Source organism: Cygnus atratus, chromosome Z (assembly GCF_013377495.2).
Source record: "Cygnus atratus isolate AKBS03 ecotype Queensland, Australia chromosome Z, CAtr_DNAZoo_HiC_assembly, whole genome shotgun sequence".
In the NCBI taxonomy this organism is placed as follows: domain Eukaryota; kingdom Metazoa; phylum Chordata; class Aves; order Anseriformes; family Anatidae; genus Cygnus; species Cygnus atratus.
The window spans coordinates 34,282,891-34,298,159 of NC_066396.1; the positions used below are offsets into that span (position 1 = coordinate 34,282,891).

A 15,269-nucleotide genomic window follows, 5' to 3' on the forward strand; every position below is an offset into this window, starting at 1 on the left:
AGTTGCAGTTTTCTCTTTTGGCACTGCAGCCCACCCGACTCCTGCTTCTGGCACGCAAGTGTCTTGGCCAAGAAAACCAGAGGTCAACCGAAGACAGATCTTATGAGTCAGACTTGTGATCTAATTCAGGGGGTTAGCATCCATTAGCTATTAAAACAAATGATCAAATTTCACATTCGTAGGGCTCAATTCACTGCATTGTCTGTACTTAACACCACTTGGAAAAGAAAAAAGAGGAACCTATCATCCAAATGGCAGCCAACATGCTATAGAATCAGGGGCTTTGTCACAGCTATGAGAAAATCCTCACTTTATGGAACAAAAAAAGTGAGGTTGTGAATCATATCCTAAACAGCAAGATCATGTTCTATTTGGGGATAAATTATTACTTGGGCTTGAAAGAGTCATTATTCCTCAGCAGCACCTATCCAATTCATTTTATGTTCAGTTCTGTGTGACTGAAATACAGCTTTTTGGCTTTCTGAATACAAAGTCTATTGCTGCATGTGTCTGATCTTAAACGAAGCCTTCAGCAAAGGGAATGTTTTTGAGAAGGGAAGTCTAATGAGAAAAATATTGTGAAACCGGAGGACATATGAAGAATGTGCTGTGACTGATACAAATTCTGGTCTTTTTTTTTTCCTTTTTTCTTTTCTTTTTTTCTCTTTTTTTTTTCTCTTTTTTTTTCTTTTTTTTTCTTTTTTCTTCAAATCACCTTGGCTGTATTTTATTCAGCCTAACACATCCTCCATCCTTCCTCAAGCCTGTTTACTCAGCTGGATGTCCACAGGGTCCAATTTTCCCTCCAATTGCCCTTGCACACTAATATAATTGCAGCTCATACGGGTAATTGGTCAGCCTACAGCAGTGTTTGCATGCATTTGTTCATCTGCACTACCTGGCAGTCTCTTAAAATGAATTTATAGACTGAAAGTACTATTGAATACTTTGTTTCATTCAGTTTGTAAAAGGACAAAACGCATCAAGAAATACTTCCAGGAGCTTTATGCATTAAAAATATTGCAGTGTACACGTTAAAATTATTTTTATGGGCAAGTCGGAATAGATCTGTTTCCACACACCAAAAAGGAGGCACACAGACCCACAATTCAGTTGTATCTACTGATATATAAAATACTAAATAAATAAATTTCACAGTAGAGATCAACCAGATTGGAAATTATTATGTGAGGAAAAGAGGCCCAATGAAATTGCAAACAAGAGAAACTGAAATTGTTGGCAGAAAGCAAGAACAGCTTTTTCTGGAATACACACAGAACATAGAATTTTACAGGTTGGTTTTATGCTGTTGTGGGAGGATCAGTATGAAAGTGATTTTTATTACTGTTATTACCAGAATCCGGTTCATGGGTTGAAACAGAAGATGCGAGTCTTGTGCCGCAAACCATCATCATGTAGTTTGTACTCCCTTATTCATGAAGTGTTACAATTCAGCTATTTTAATCTTTTCCTTGCAGACATAACCACTGGCCTTTTTCTTCTGCTCACTGTTCTTGCAGTGGATCTTTCCAGGTCTCTAAAATCTTCCCTGCTCTCATTTCTGCTATGGCTGAATCTACTGCTCATGCCAGAACCAGCAGCCTCTATTTTATTTCCTCTCTGCTGGATTTTTCTTGGAATTAGTCACTAATTCTTCTGCACTTCTCTTTAGATCTCTAAATCTAGCGTCTCATTTGAGCGAGACCTGAATGTGGGAACCCTCCCTGCATTGACTTCTCTGGCACCAATTTGCATTTGTACAAAACAAAAAGGCTGCCAATCCAGATCCCTTTAACTTGCTCAGATAGACATATTTTTAGAATCTTTGGCTTGTAAGTTTTTGTATGATGTATTAAATCTTTCATAATCATCCTTGGAACCCTATTTCTCTATTTTCCATTTGCAAAATGGCAATTTATAAAAATGTTACGTTATATCTACAACAAAGGTTCCTACTTAAGCAGGGGCTACAGAGAACTGTCCTGGCATAAATGTGCCAGAATATGTCTTGATTTTATGTGCTTGTACTCACCCATCAGCATAGTTTACACATTTGCTTGTTTTTCATTACATATAACAGTTCAGAAGGCAAAAAAATGTGGAAGGGTTAATACATCAGTATAACTACATCGACATTATTCAATTATTTAAGCAGGAAATTTACCAATACTGTAACTAGTGCTGTCACTCTGATAGACACTCCTATTGAAAAACAGATCAGGTTTTCATTGCTTTCACCAACACTCATTTGTTCAATTAATAAGAAACAACAAAGATGATAAGTACTTTCCTAACTATTAAATGATTTATCAGACTTCAGTTTTCCAAAGCTATCAATGGGGATTATAGCTGCATCTTTTAATGTAAAAACTATTGAGTAACAGTCATTTAAAAAAGAATTGTGAAAATCTAAAAACAGATTTGGAAAATATAAACAAAGTATCTACACAACATTAAAATAATGTTAATGAAACTCAGAGGAGAAAATAAATTTATTTTTTATTTAAAAATAAGATTTCTAAAAATACAACATATAGGAAATTTCAATAGGAATGAAAAATAATCCAAAACTTAAATCAATCATAAAAGAAAAACAGAAATATTACATGAATAAACCAAAGAATGAAAGAAAGAAAAAAGACAATACAAGATTTGATTAAAATAATACCGGAGTATGTTTTCCTGTTTTGGTATTATTCAGCAATTCACCTCATACATCACCCATTCTGGCAAAACCTGTATTAGACCTCATAACTTTCAATATGTCCAATGTAAACATTATTCAGAATTGTTTGAAAACTGTCAAGACTAACCAAAGATCAGTATGACTCAATCATATGCCGAAGTGAATTAGAAAATTCAGGCTAATAATTTATAAAACACAGTATTATTTTCCTACCTGGCACACACATTGAAGCTGTTAAGGATACAGGGTGATAATTTTCAATCTATAAATTGTAATGTGATCTACAGTATGTTAGAAAATGCACACAGAAATACCTATTCACCCACAAATGCATGTGTATTACAATTTAAGTTTAATACCTTCTAGCTCAGAATGCATGCATTCTAATGTAAATTAGAATTATTCTTCCAGGCAATAAGTACTTAGTTATAAGCAATAAGATGGTCCTTGTTGCAACAGCTGACTTTACTCATTCCACTGTACTTGGGCAAGGAGGACACGAACTGTCATTGAGCAATTTCAGCAGGACTGAAGTCCTAGGCCTAACATAGCTTACAGATGCAAGTTTGTCAATGAACCTTCATAGAATTGTAGAATATCCCAAGTTGGAAGGGACCCATAAGGATCATCTAGTCCAACTCTTGGCACCACACAGGTCTGCCCAAAGTTTAGACCATGTGACTAAGTGCACAGTCCAATCGCTTCTTAAATTCAGACAGGCTTGGTGCAGTGACTACTTCACTGGGGAGCCTGTTCCAGTGTGCGACCACCCTCTCGGTGAAGAACCTCTTCCTGATGTCCAGCCTAAACTTCCCCCGCCTCAGCTTAACACCATTCCCACGGGTCCTATCACTGGTGTTTACAGAGAATAGGTCACCTGCCTCTCCACTCCCCTTCGTGAGGAAGTTTGAGACCACGATGAGGTCCCCCCTCAGTCTCCTCTTCTCCAGGCTGAACAGGCCCAGTGACCTCAGCCGCTCCTCATACGTCTTCCCCTCTAGGCCCTTCACCATCTTTGTTGCCCTCCTCTGGACACTCTCCAACAGTTTAATGTCCTTTTTGTACTGTGGTGCCCAGAACTGCACACAGTTCTCAAGGTGAGGCCGCACCAGCGCAGAGTAGAGCGGGACAATCACTTCCCTCAACCGACTAGCAATGCCGTGCTTGATGCACCCCAGGACACAGCTGGCCCTCCTGGCTGCCAGGGCACACTGCTGGCTCATATTCAACTTGCTGTCAAACACAACCTCCAGATCCCTCTCTCCAGGGCTGCTCCCCAGCATCTCATCACCCAGTCTGTATGTATAGCCAGTGTTGCCCTGTCCCAGGTGCAGGACCCGGCACTTGCCTTTGTTAAACTTCATGTGGTTGGTGATCGCCCAGCTCTCCAATCTGTCCAGATCTCTCTGCAAGACCTTTCCACCCTCATCCAAGTCCACAACTCCTCCAAGTTTAGTGTCGTCGGCAAATTTGCTCAAAACACTTTCTAGTCCTACATCCAAATCATTTATAAAAACATTGAAGAGGACTGGCCCTAAAATGGAGCCTTGAGGAACCCCACTAGTGACCATCCACCAGAGAGATGTGGACCCATTAACCACAAACCTTTGAGCCCTGCCCATCAGCCAATTGCTCACCCACCGTATGATGGTTTTGTTAAGTTGTATGCTGGACATTTTGTCCAGTAGGATCCTATGGGAAACCGTGTCAAAAGCCTTGCTGAAGTCCAAAAAGATCACATCAGCTGGTTTCCCTTGGTCAACTAGATGGGTGATCTTATCATAAAAGGAAATCAAATTTGTTAGGCAGGACCTACCCCTCATGAACCCATGTTGTCTGGGACCAGCGACTGCATTGTCCCCCAGGTGCACTTCAATAACTTCAAGGATCATCTTCTCCATAATTTTACCAGGCGCTGATGTGATTGCTAGGGTCTTCTTTCTTCCCCTTCTTGAAAATTGGCACAACATTTGCCAGCTTCCAGTCTACTGGGACCTCTCCATATTCGCAAGATCGTTGAAAAATAATTGAGAGAGGTCCTGCGACGACATCAGCCAGCTCTTTAAGCACCCTGGGATGGATCCCATCTGGACCCATGGACTTGTATGGATCCAGGTGGAGCAGCAAATCCCGCACACGTTCAGGGTCAGTAGGGAGTTTGTCATTCCCACCGTCATGGTCCTCCCGCTCAGGGCACCCAGGGTCCCGAAGCCCATCATCAGCGTTGAAGACAGAGGTGAAGAAGGCATTAAACGTCTCTGCTTTGCCTATGTCATTGTCTGTGAGGAGACCTTCCCCATCAAGTAGCGGACCTATGTTTTCTTTGGTTCTCCTTTTTCTGTTAACTTATCTAAAAAAACCTTTTTTATTGTATTATAACCTTAAAGATAGTAGTACAAAAAGCTTTCAAAGAACAGTGCATTCTTAAGTATTCAGTAAGGCACTATGTTGCATGAGTAGGGACTCTCTATTTAGAAGTACTGATTCTTCCCAAAAGCAATTTCTAGAGGCACCTCTATGACTCTAACAGTTTTGAAGTCTAGATATTTTGACTAATTTAGAATTACATTCAATTCATTCATGTAAGAGAAATAATGAATTTTATCTTTATTAATGCAGGAAACAACTGTCAGTATATTTTCTGCACTCTTAACTATTAAAGCTATTAACCTTAAAATATATATATTCATAAATATATAAAACAGCTAATAATGGTGTGCCTGACAGACTGTGTGGTAGTAGCTATAGTATTTGTATTTTGATATAAACAGCATACCAAGCAGGAATTTTTCACTTTTCACCTATTTTAGATAACTTTAAACAGTGATGAAATCATTATTTGAAATGCCTGTGTACTCTTTGTATTTTCAAATAATTTAATTTACACAATAAAAGATTTGTAATATTTTTATAGATAAGTATTTATAACACTGTGTTTTCTATATGCAATTTGCTAATGACTGTGAAGCATAGGATTGCAACTTTATTTTGATGGCCTTATCAATATTAAAAGTTGTTGTATCCTGAACACATTCAATCAAATTTGTTGTGAAATTCCACTTGGTCTTTTACGAACCACGCATATTAATTGATGAATGAAAAAATATATATTATTAGGAATACCCGAAGAACAGCTCAGAACATACATTTTAAAGCAGTTATGTCTGTTAACAAAGACTGATCCATAGGAGGTTAGAGTTATTCTTAAAAAGTTCAAATATGTGAGAATTCAAGTCTCATAACTGGTCCAATATTTTGACAGAAGAGATATGAATCTCTGGTTGCTAATATATACCTGTGCCTGCTCCAGAACATTGCATGTACTGGCTTAGGTCAGAAGACAATGACTCAAGCAACAGCAAAGCAAAAACCAATCTGATTTAAATATAAAATGTTTAAGGAATACAGAAAACTCCCAGCTGTGGGAGAAGTTTTAACGAAATTCATTCAAAGCATCAACTTTTGTGTTGCACAGAATTAATTACAACAGAAGTGATTTTGACCAGGTAGATGACTACAGCCTTGAAAGGTCTGATATCTTACATAAATCACAAGGAAAATTTCTCAGAAGGTGAATTTTTTTCCTACATTAAGCAAATGCTTCTTGAAAACTTTCTCACTCCCACATTACTGAAATACTGTGTCAAACAGCAAATGCATCGGACAAACATCCAGAACATAATGAGAAATGACTACCATCCTGATTTTATAGGAGATATTACCTACAGGTTCAACCCCTAAGTCACCCACTGAGGTTATTTTTAAGTCTAAGTTTCTGTTTTTCGAACACAACAATTTCAGTGTCATTAATACTAAAAATCAGTTAATCAACAGAAAAACTAACTTACACAAACTTAAGCTTAAGACAAAGTGCAAACTAAGCTTCTAGAGATCTGAGACCTATTGCGAGAAGGTCTTTCATGACTTCACACTAGTTAGCACACCACATGATATGATCTCAAAGGATGGTAAAATGAGCCTCTACCTCTGGCAGTTGGGAACATATTAAGCTGAAGCCTATTAGGACTTGAAAAGCTGTACCACATACCCACTACTGATTCAACATCATTTAAGAGCTAACAGAGCTACAAAAGTGGCTATTTGGTATAACTAACAGCAATTTATATTGAGGGCTAGACAAAAATAATCTTCCAGTAGGGAATGGTCTGATTGAAGAGGGACAGGATGTTAGAAGCTCATATGCTGGGCTTCTGCTATATGCATATATACAAAGCTCTCTAATATTCTTTCTATTAGCACTGATGGACAAGTACAATGTTTAGTTGGATCTCTGCATTGGGTTCAAATCTTTGTCTACAGACTTCAACATCAGATAAGAGATTTTGCTGCCAGGGAAAAGCTAGTAGTTTCTTGAAAGCAAAAAGCAGAATAGTACCTATGTATTCTGACAGTGAACTCCCAATCAGTTGCAAGATTGTAAATAAAAATGTATTTCTTATACACAATGCTAATAAAAATCAATTTATTATTCTTACATAAATAACACAACTGCAGAATTACAGGATTGAATGAGAAATACTAGGTGTTACTAATAGATATCCACATCATTTTATGTAACTCATCCTTCAGAAGCAGAGTCTATGGAAATATATATAGTTTTTATCTTAGAAAGAGTTTAGAAGTACTAATACAGTATTATTGATTGGAATATATGTAGAATAAGCAACATTTTTTCTCCAGAAAGATCAAGACTCCACCATACAAAGAAAACACTTTTAAGGAATGCAATGGTATTTCCAGTTGGGAAATTGAGAAGAGTCAATCAACAGTATTAAGCTTTATCTTTGTGATACAGCTGTTCTAATAAAGCTACACTGTTTTTTTTCTTTTGTTTGTTTGTTTGGTTGGTTGGTTGGTTTGGTTTTGGTGAGCAGCAGCAAAATGAATTGCATGGTGAAAACAAAGGTTGGAGATCACCAAGTTAAAAAATACATCCAAGTGACAGCAACCTCAAATGCATGGCAGCAGCTTTCTGCTACAAGTGATGTACTGCTGGCAGGAAGGCTGGCCAAATACAGTACATGACATGTTATAAAAAGGTGATTTATGTTAACTAACAATTTCAGGTTACCAGAAACCCATCTATTACCATGTTTTTTCTGTATGCAAAGTGGACTTGAAAAAAAAAATCTCTTTCGCAGTACTGCTGAAATCCTGACTTTATCGCCTACATTCCTTACGTTGGGGTACAGTGGCCTGCTATAGCACAAAACAAAGCATGTTTCATTATTTCTTAGAAGAATAGTTTGCTTAATAAAACCAGACATCTGTATGATGAACAATGAAAGACTTGAATAATGATGGCATGGATACTTAAACGGCATAACACCTGCTCTTTGCAATTTCACTTAACTTGGTAAATTTAGGTAAAGAATCAAAGCACCTGTTTTGGTCCCATCTTCATTTTCACTGCACATTCACGAATTTTCCCTTCACACTCACCCACTGTAGATTCAAGACGAGCAGAAGGAGGCCTAGTTCAAAATCTTTCCTTCCACTCGGTTCTCAAGTTCTTACTCGTGAATCCTTCTCAAGACTGAAAATGACTGTGTATACAAACACTCCCTTCTCTCCTCCATACATTCAAAATTAGGATGAAAAATAAAGTAGCTGCCTAAATAATATTTATGTTGGTTCCTAATGTTAAGAGTGAAGTCTACAAAAAATATATTTACCAAAAAATATCTAAGAATATGAAAACATTTGAGAAATTGTGAATTTGTGACTTTATCATTTTCATCTCAGATTCAGGCAAGATTTTCATATACATCATTTTCTTAAGCTCCAAGGTTCTTCTTTGGGTCATTTGAGTAAGTGCCTTAGAATTTAAATTTATAATATATTGTTTGAAAGGAAAGTCTATTGATTCTGAAAATTTTCTAGAAAAAAATCCCACATGCTACACTACCTTTGAGGCAGACCCAAAACATTGTCTGCCTATTTAAGATGCAGTCCAGTCCTGATACGTTAATCTGACCACTAGCACAGACACACGCCCAAATCATGCAATTATTGCTCCAGATTACCCCTGTGCAATAATGAAGAATGACAGCTGGGCCCGTCCATGCTCCGGGCCACGATTCAACTGTCGTTGCATAATATGACCAAAAGAGGGCACTTCGAGAATAAGAGAGGAAAGGCTCTACCCTGCATTGCAGCACTAGCCTGACAGACTACAATCCTAAAATAGTCTTGTTACAGAAGACCAAATACTTGCTAATGTCCAAGCATAAACATTTTTCATCATTAACTATTAATCATTCGCATGAGTGCACGGATATTTGTATGTACACTCTGTAGTCCAATCAGAGCATGTTTATTCCCTAATCTGTGCCTTATCATGACTGGTTTTTATGTTTCACACTTCCTCTTTCTTAACACTAGAACAAAGTACACATTTGGACTTTGTGTGGATTTTTATCCCTGCAAAGCAGATAACATTCAATGCATATCAGGGAAAAAAAATTAAAAATACAATGTTTATAATTGAGGCTCCAACTATTGAGCTGATTCTGGATTACAGATTTGGTTCTCCAAGTGTACTTAAATTACCTGAGATGATGATATTAGAAATCAGAAAGAATAATTATATGCCCCCATAATGAATATATCAAGAACAGTTACATTCTTGATCCTATGTCTTAATAAGCATCAAAGAATTATGATCTGCTATGAAATTTGAAATTTGATTAAAAAAAAAAAAAAACACTACATTTTGCTCATGACACACTTTTAAATATTGGCATATAAACCAAAACTGACTGCTATTATTGCAGTCTCTCCTCTATGTGCTTTGCAGAGACTACAGTAATTGAATTCCTTCCAAAAAAAGTGAATACAGACATTACTTTAGAATGTATAAACACATTCTTGTTAATTTCAAGTGCTAGTCCAGCCTTTTCATCCACTTTTCATGAAACTCACCTTCATTTACATATTGCTGCCAATACCATCTTAAATTCTAAACTCACATCTATGAATGCAGTGAAAAAAAGAATAGCTGAACATTAGGCTCAAAATTTAAATGATGCTTAGTATTCATTTTTAACGGAGAAGAGAAGTGAAGTTAGTTCAAACGTTAGAAGTTTACAAAAAATTCAAGTGATTTTTAAGATGAGCAATTTTGGCAATTTCAAAGCATCGTCAAAATCTGTTAATTCAATAAATGAACACCTAGCACAGGCAGTGAATCTATTAAAATTTTAAAAGAGCTGATCTAAAAATTCATTATGAACAGCATTCAAAAGCTAGCCATTCATTTTGAATGAACCATTTATAAATTTTCTCCAAATCCAGCCTACATATTGTACACCCTGATTTTGTGCCTCTTTATTATCCATTTGCTTGGCTGTCATTTAAGGTGGATCCTAGCCCTGTTAGACTAGACAAGAAACACTATAAGCAGCATAACTTAAAACATTGTAGCTCTGAGTTTTTTGTGAAAATTCACAGAACTTTCAAAAATCACAAATATCCCATGCTAGTATTTGTACAGATACACAAGGCTATAATAAATTACATATATTTTCCAGATACAGCAAAGTCAAGCCAGTGCTTAGGAACCATTGTCATTTTACCACATGTAATCTTCAGAATGCTTTCTTTGGTTAATTACTTCTGTACATAAAGGGCCCACAAAAAGCTATTGTATATCAATATAATACCCTATTAAATCAGCTAGTAATCTTTACCAGACATATTAGTAGCAAATATCTGTATTTATATATAAATATTTTAAAATATTTTCATATATGCTCCCCATTTACAAACACCTAAACTAATTGCAGCTAATCATGACTAAAGAATAAAAAATATAAAATGTGTATCATTCTAACGACAATGTACTATTCTTTATGGTCCATTATGCTAATTATATCTGCATTTTTAAAACGTAATCATTCTCACATTTGCACCATACAACTTTTTAAATTATTATTTTATTTTGAATTATTGCAAAGAAATCCTTGGGATATTGAGCAAAGTGTGCTTTCCATCTGCATACTTTACCCTGGGACATTTCATAGCTTTTGTTGACATTAAGACACAAATATTTTCCACTAAGATCATATTTATGCAGAAAGACAATTGTAAGATCTCTCTATATAAACAGATACATATACATGAATTTATAAAAACCCTTCTGAGAAAGGTTTAGGAAGAAGTCTGTCTGTTTTAAATGTTACCTTTTATAGTGCCGTGCTGCATGATTAAAACTTTGCATCACAAATAAATGGCAGTATAAGTGAATTTTTAACATATGTAGCAGAAAAAAAGACCTCAATATTATTTAAAAAGATCTATTGATTACAAAAAAAAATCAATAAGACACTTAGTGGAAAAGCTAACAATCAGTGTAAACTTCAGTGTTTCCTACCGAAGGAAAAAAACAAAAGAGCCAGTATTATCAAACAGTGTAAGACTGCATTCCAGTCATTTGTTTTTGCTATTAACCTCAAAGACAACAGAAATCCCTTTGGAAAGCTAATTTGAAAGTGAATATGCCTAAACTTAAACATACAACTTCTAATAATTTCAGAACAGAATCAAGACCACTATTAAAATAAAGCCTGGGGCACTCTGTGATGTCTATGATTGGTGGGTGGCTTTTAATTGACTTGAAGACTGTCATAGTCCTATTATCATAAAACCTGTAACACACTTCCAGCATGGAGGACCCATCTGTGCCCACCATCCATCTGTTTAGACGTGATTGGCAAAGTGGTAGGGAACTCGCAGTGGTTGCCTCTGCCTGAAAGGAATAAACCACAGGATCTTCCAGCGAGTGCCAAAAACTTCTGAGAAGGTCTGCTGCCATGGCTTTCGGGGCCTCGATCTACAGAAGACAGCATTATTAGTGAAAGACAGCACTCCCATGGTGCACTTCAGTCAGCTAAAACAATACAGGTTGGCTGGGGATCCATTACTGGACTCTGATGAATTGTGTCCCAGCATCATAAATACAGCTTTTCTTTCACTATGGTTTGCAGCTGAGACCTAACTTTGGAAAATAGAAATTATCTATGTCATCAATCAACTGAAGGTAACTTTTGAAGCAGAGGAGAACCTCAGGATCAATGCAATGTATGTCAAGAACACAGTAGCAAGTGATTTTCGACCTGTACTTTTGAAAGAAAATACAGCTTCACTTACTATTGATAAAGAAGGAAAATGAATAATGTGAGGCTGCTTTGTATAAAACTAATATCAAAGGATTAGAGAGCTACTGCTAGATATAGGAAGTACACGACACAGTAACATGCAAAATAATCTTAACAATGCCTTCAGTTCCTCTTCTCTCACACAGTTAAAAAAGCAGCTACTCCATCAGCAAATAAATGCAGACATTTTACAGCACTTACACATTTTCACAACAGTTTGACATTTTTTCTATACTCGTAGTGTCCTGTTGAAGAAAAGAAAACAGAATGAAATACTATTTCATTATATTCCTCACTGTTAATATGTTATTATGAAAGCAACTAAATAAGGCAGGGAATTGACTGTAAGCATACACTGCTTTCGCATCAGTCCAGTAGGTTACATATTACTCATATATATTACTCATATTACTCATTACTCTATATTAGCTATAAACAGCTGTGAGATTATATGCACAACAAATTTATTCAATCTGTTAAATGATTTTTACAAACATGATGTAACACTATACTGTGTAATTTTACTGTGGTAGAACATACCACAGAATATCAACAAAAATTTACAGCATTATTATGGCTAAAATAAATAGACATGCTACACTTAATTCATATGACATTTAGAAGTAATGTGTGCAAAGTAAACTCTTGCCATACTTTTCACAAGCACCCATTCCCGACTTGGAGTAGTCCACTGAGATAACCACAGGAATTTAAATACATTTATACCTTAACTCAGTAAACTTTAACTTTAGTTAAAGTTTACTAAACTTAGTAAAAAAAAACAACCATTAACAGAAGTAGTATTTTGAAAAGTAGGACCTAGCAAGAAGTTTTCAAACAACCATCTTCATAAGTAGCATAATACAAACAGCACTACCAAGAAGAAAACAGCTATTTCCATAGTCTCTAGAGGTAAACGCTAAAAATAAAAACGATTTTTTTAAAACTTTTTTTTTTAAAGGAAAAACTAAATTGTATCCAGATTGAAGGCACTCCTGCAGCTAACAGTAAACTAAATTCATATATTACACTCTTAAACAGGATTGATTTAATAAAATCACAAAGCTTTATAAATAATAAATCAATTTAAACTTAGGTCATCTCAAAATTAAACTTTTAAAACTACAAACAATGGTACTTTTCTCTCACTTTCGCACTATATATTTAATGAAAAAGCTTGCTTTGTACACATATATCTCTTCAATTTTAACTCCAGTAGCATTAGTGTTTTCAAGCACAGGCATAATTCATTATGTCCCAAAATTATTCACTGGGTCCAAAATACAATAAATATTTTTCATGGTTCCACCTTCTTTTCATGGCAGCTTTATATTTCCCTTCACTGTTCATTGATTTAGGCATGTACATAATGCACCTGTCACATTACACTAGCATTTGAATGAAACTGAGAGCTTGTCTCTATTGTCCCAGCCATACACACACACAAGGGATGTGGTTTAATTAGGTTGCGACTTCATTAAGTCATCTGGAAACACTACCTAGCAATAAAACCATACTGTGTTCCTTGATTGTTCTTGCCATCAGTGCATCCAACTCAGTGCAGGCACTGCTGGGATTCTGCTACCCTCTTTCATAAATGTTTGGAGAGGAATGGTGAAATGTTAGTGGGACATAATGTAAAGGGAGCTGCTTCCCTACTTCACCAAATGTAGGTGGTCTCAACTCACCTTGTTAAATTTTCATCTTCTAAATCCACTTCCCAACTATGATTAGTTTTAGAAGAGGATCCCTTACTGCTTGCTAAACTGCAAAAATATGTAATTCTTCCGCACTGCCTATCAGCTGAATTCTACACTCACTGTGGCAAAGGAGAGATGTCCCCTATTCTCAAAGTTCTCCCCTGTTTCTGCAGGAAAGGCATGCGCACAGCAGATTATATAAGTACATTCTGGCACCATCATTAGGTGGCTTTGAACAACTGCTCGGGAGTGAGAGAGGACCGGACTGGAGGCAAAAGACTGTAAATAATGTCTGTTGTTCCAATTCCCATAGATAAACTGCTTCTCCTCTCTACCTTATGGGCTTGTCTAGTATATTAGCTTGCTTTCCCTTCCCTCACCTTCCACAGGTAGCAAGAAAGCATTAGAAGACACAAGCCATTTTCCTTGCTACATCAGGACATGACTGAACAGCCATATTCTGCTTCCTTGGGCAAGCTTTCTGTCCAGTCTTGTCAGGACAAACACTTTGCTGACCACTAAAAATCACACACAGCTTTCTGAATAATAATAAATAGGCACAGACGTTACTTCCATGACATTTCAGTGAGGTTTTAACAGTGGTTTCATGGCATGCTCCTTCCATAACTGCAAAAACATCCCATCTCTAAGAACTAGCCTTTTGTCAACTCAAAGCTCTCTAACTGATAGTATAAAATAATACTAATATGTTTGAAAGCAATGATTGCTAATGAATTTCAAAGAACAGCAGTATACTAGTCCATGCTATAATTGATTTCTAACTATCAAGATTTATATTTGCACAAAAGGAACCTTAAATAGCTTTGGGTGCAGCCGTAACATAACAAAATAATACTTAAAACTGCAGCTTTTTGCTTTTGTTTTGTCACTTTGATGATTCATTAATACGTTTGTACTGCTATATAAAACATTGTATTTGAGATTTTTGGAGGAATTCCCAGCTTGGGGATTGTGAAAGGGCAGGGTGCTATTTCTTTTTAGTTGCTATCATGGCAGTAAGACCTGAAAGATGCTCCTCAGGATTTGCTTCCCTCAAAAATGCAGCCCATTACATTAATGAACTAAGTGGAAGCAACAAAATAGGAACTGCAGAAAACAACTATAAGAAATGCCTGTCAAACTTCCACACCTTTAAAACATACTAAGGATTTTAGTTGGATAGGAAGTCAAAGAAAATCCTCCTTCCTTCTTCCATTAAAATGACAGAAACTACTTTATCCTACTTTGGCTTTACGGTAAAGGAATTGGGACTAAGCAGTGAATCTTTTGTTTCTGGGATACCTTTTCAGAACTAAAAAACAAACAGGCAAAATCTCTACACATTATAAAAGTTGTGAACTAGTGCTGAAGGAATGAGAGGAATCACCTCTCTCCAAAGTTTAGCTAGTTAACAAGTGCTGGTGACTAACTTGAGAAACCCAACTCCCCTCACAGCTTCCCTCCCCCAAAAACACTGCCAAATAGCTGGGCTTATTTGAAATATATTTTCATTTGACAGTGAACCAATTTACCTTTTCACATGAAAGTGAAACTTCACAGCACCCCAGGAAACTCAGCAGCCCCTCTGGAGACAGGAGAGAGATTAATTCTTTCAGAGAAGAAAAGGAGGACCAGAAGGAGGATCAGAATAACCCGTATTCTTCTGAATGACAAAGTGTTCTGTTTATTAACACATCTCATGAA

At 36.4% G+C, this 15,269-nt stretch overlaps 1 protein-coding gene across 4 annotated transcripts in view; it reads right to left on the minus strand.

Annotated features, from left to right (window-relative positions):
- Positions 1 to 7,152: 7,152 nt before the first annotated feature.
- Positions 7,153 to 15,269, minus strand: part of ZDHHC21 (zinc finger DHHC-type palmitoyltransferase 21) — a 45,081-nt gene continuing 36,964 nt past the window's right edge. For all 4 annotated transcript variants that reach the window (XM_035569731.2, XM_035569730.2, XM_035569728.2 and 1 more), the window contains 2 exons: positions 12,067 to 12,110; positions 7,153 to 11,540 (listed from right to left, as the gene is read on the minus strand). In XM_035569731.2, the coding sequence (XP_035425624.1) occupies positions 11,408 to 11,540; positions 12,067 to 12,110 (177 nt within the window). In that variant the 3' untranslated portion in view covers positions 7,153 to 11,407. The remainder of the gene's footprint in view (positions 11,541 to 12,066; positions 12,111 to 15,269) is intronic.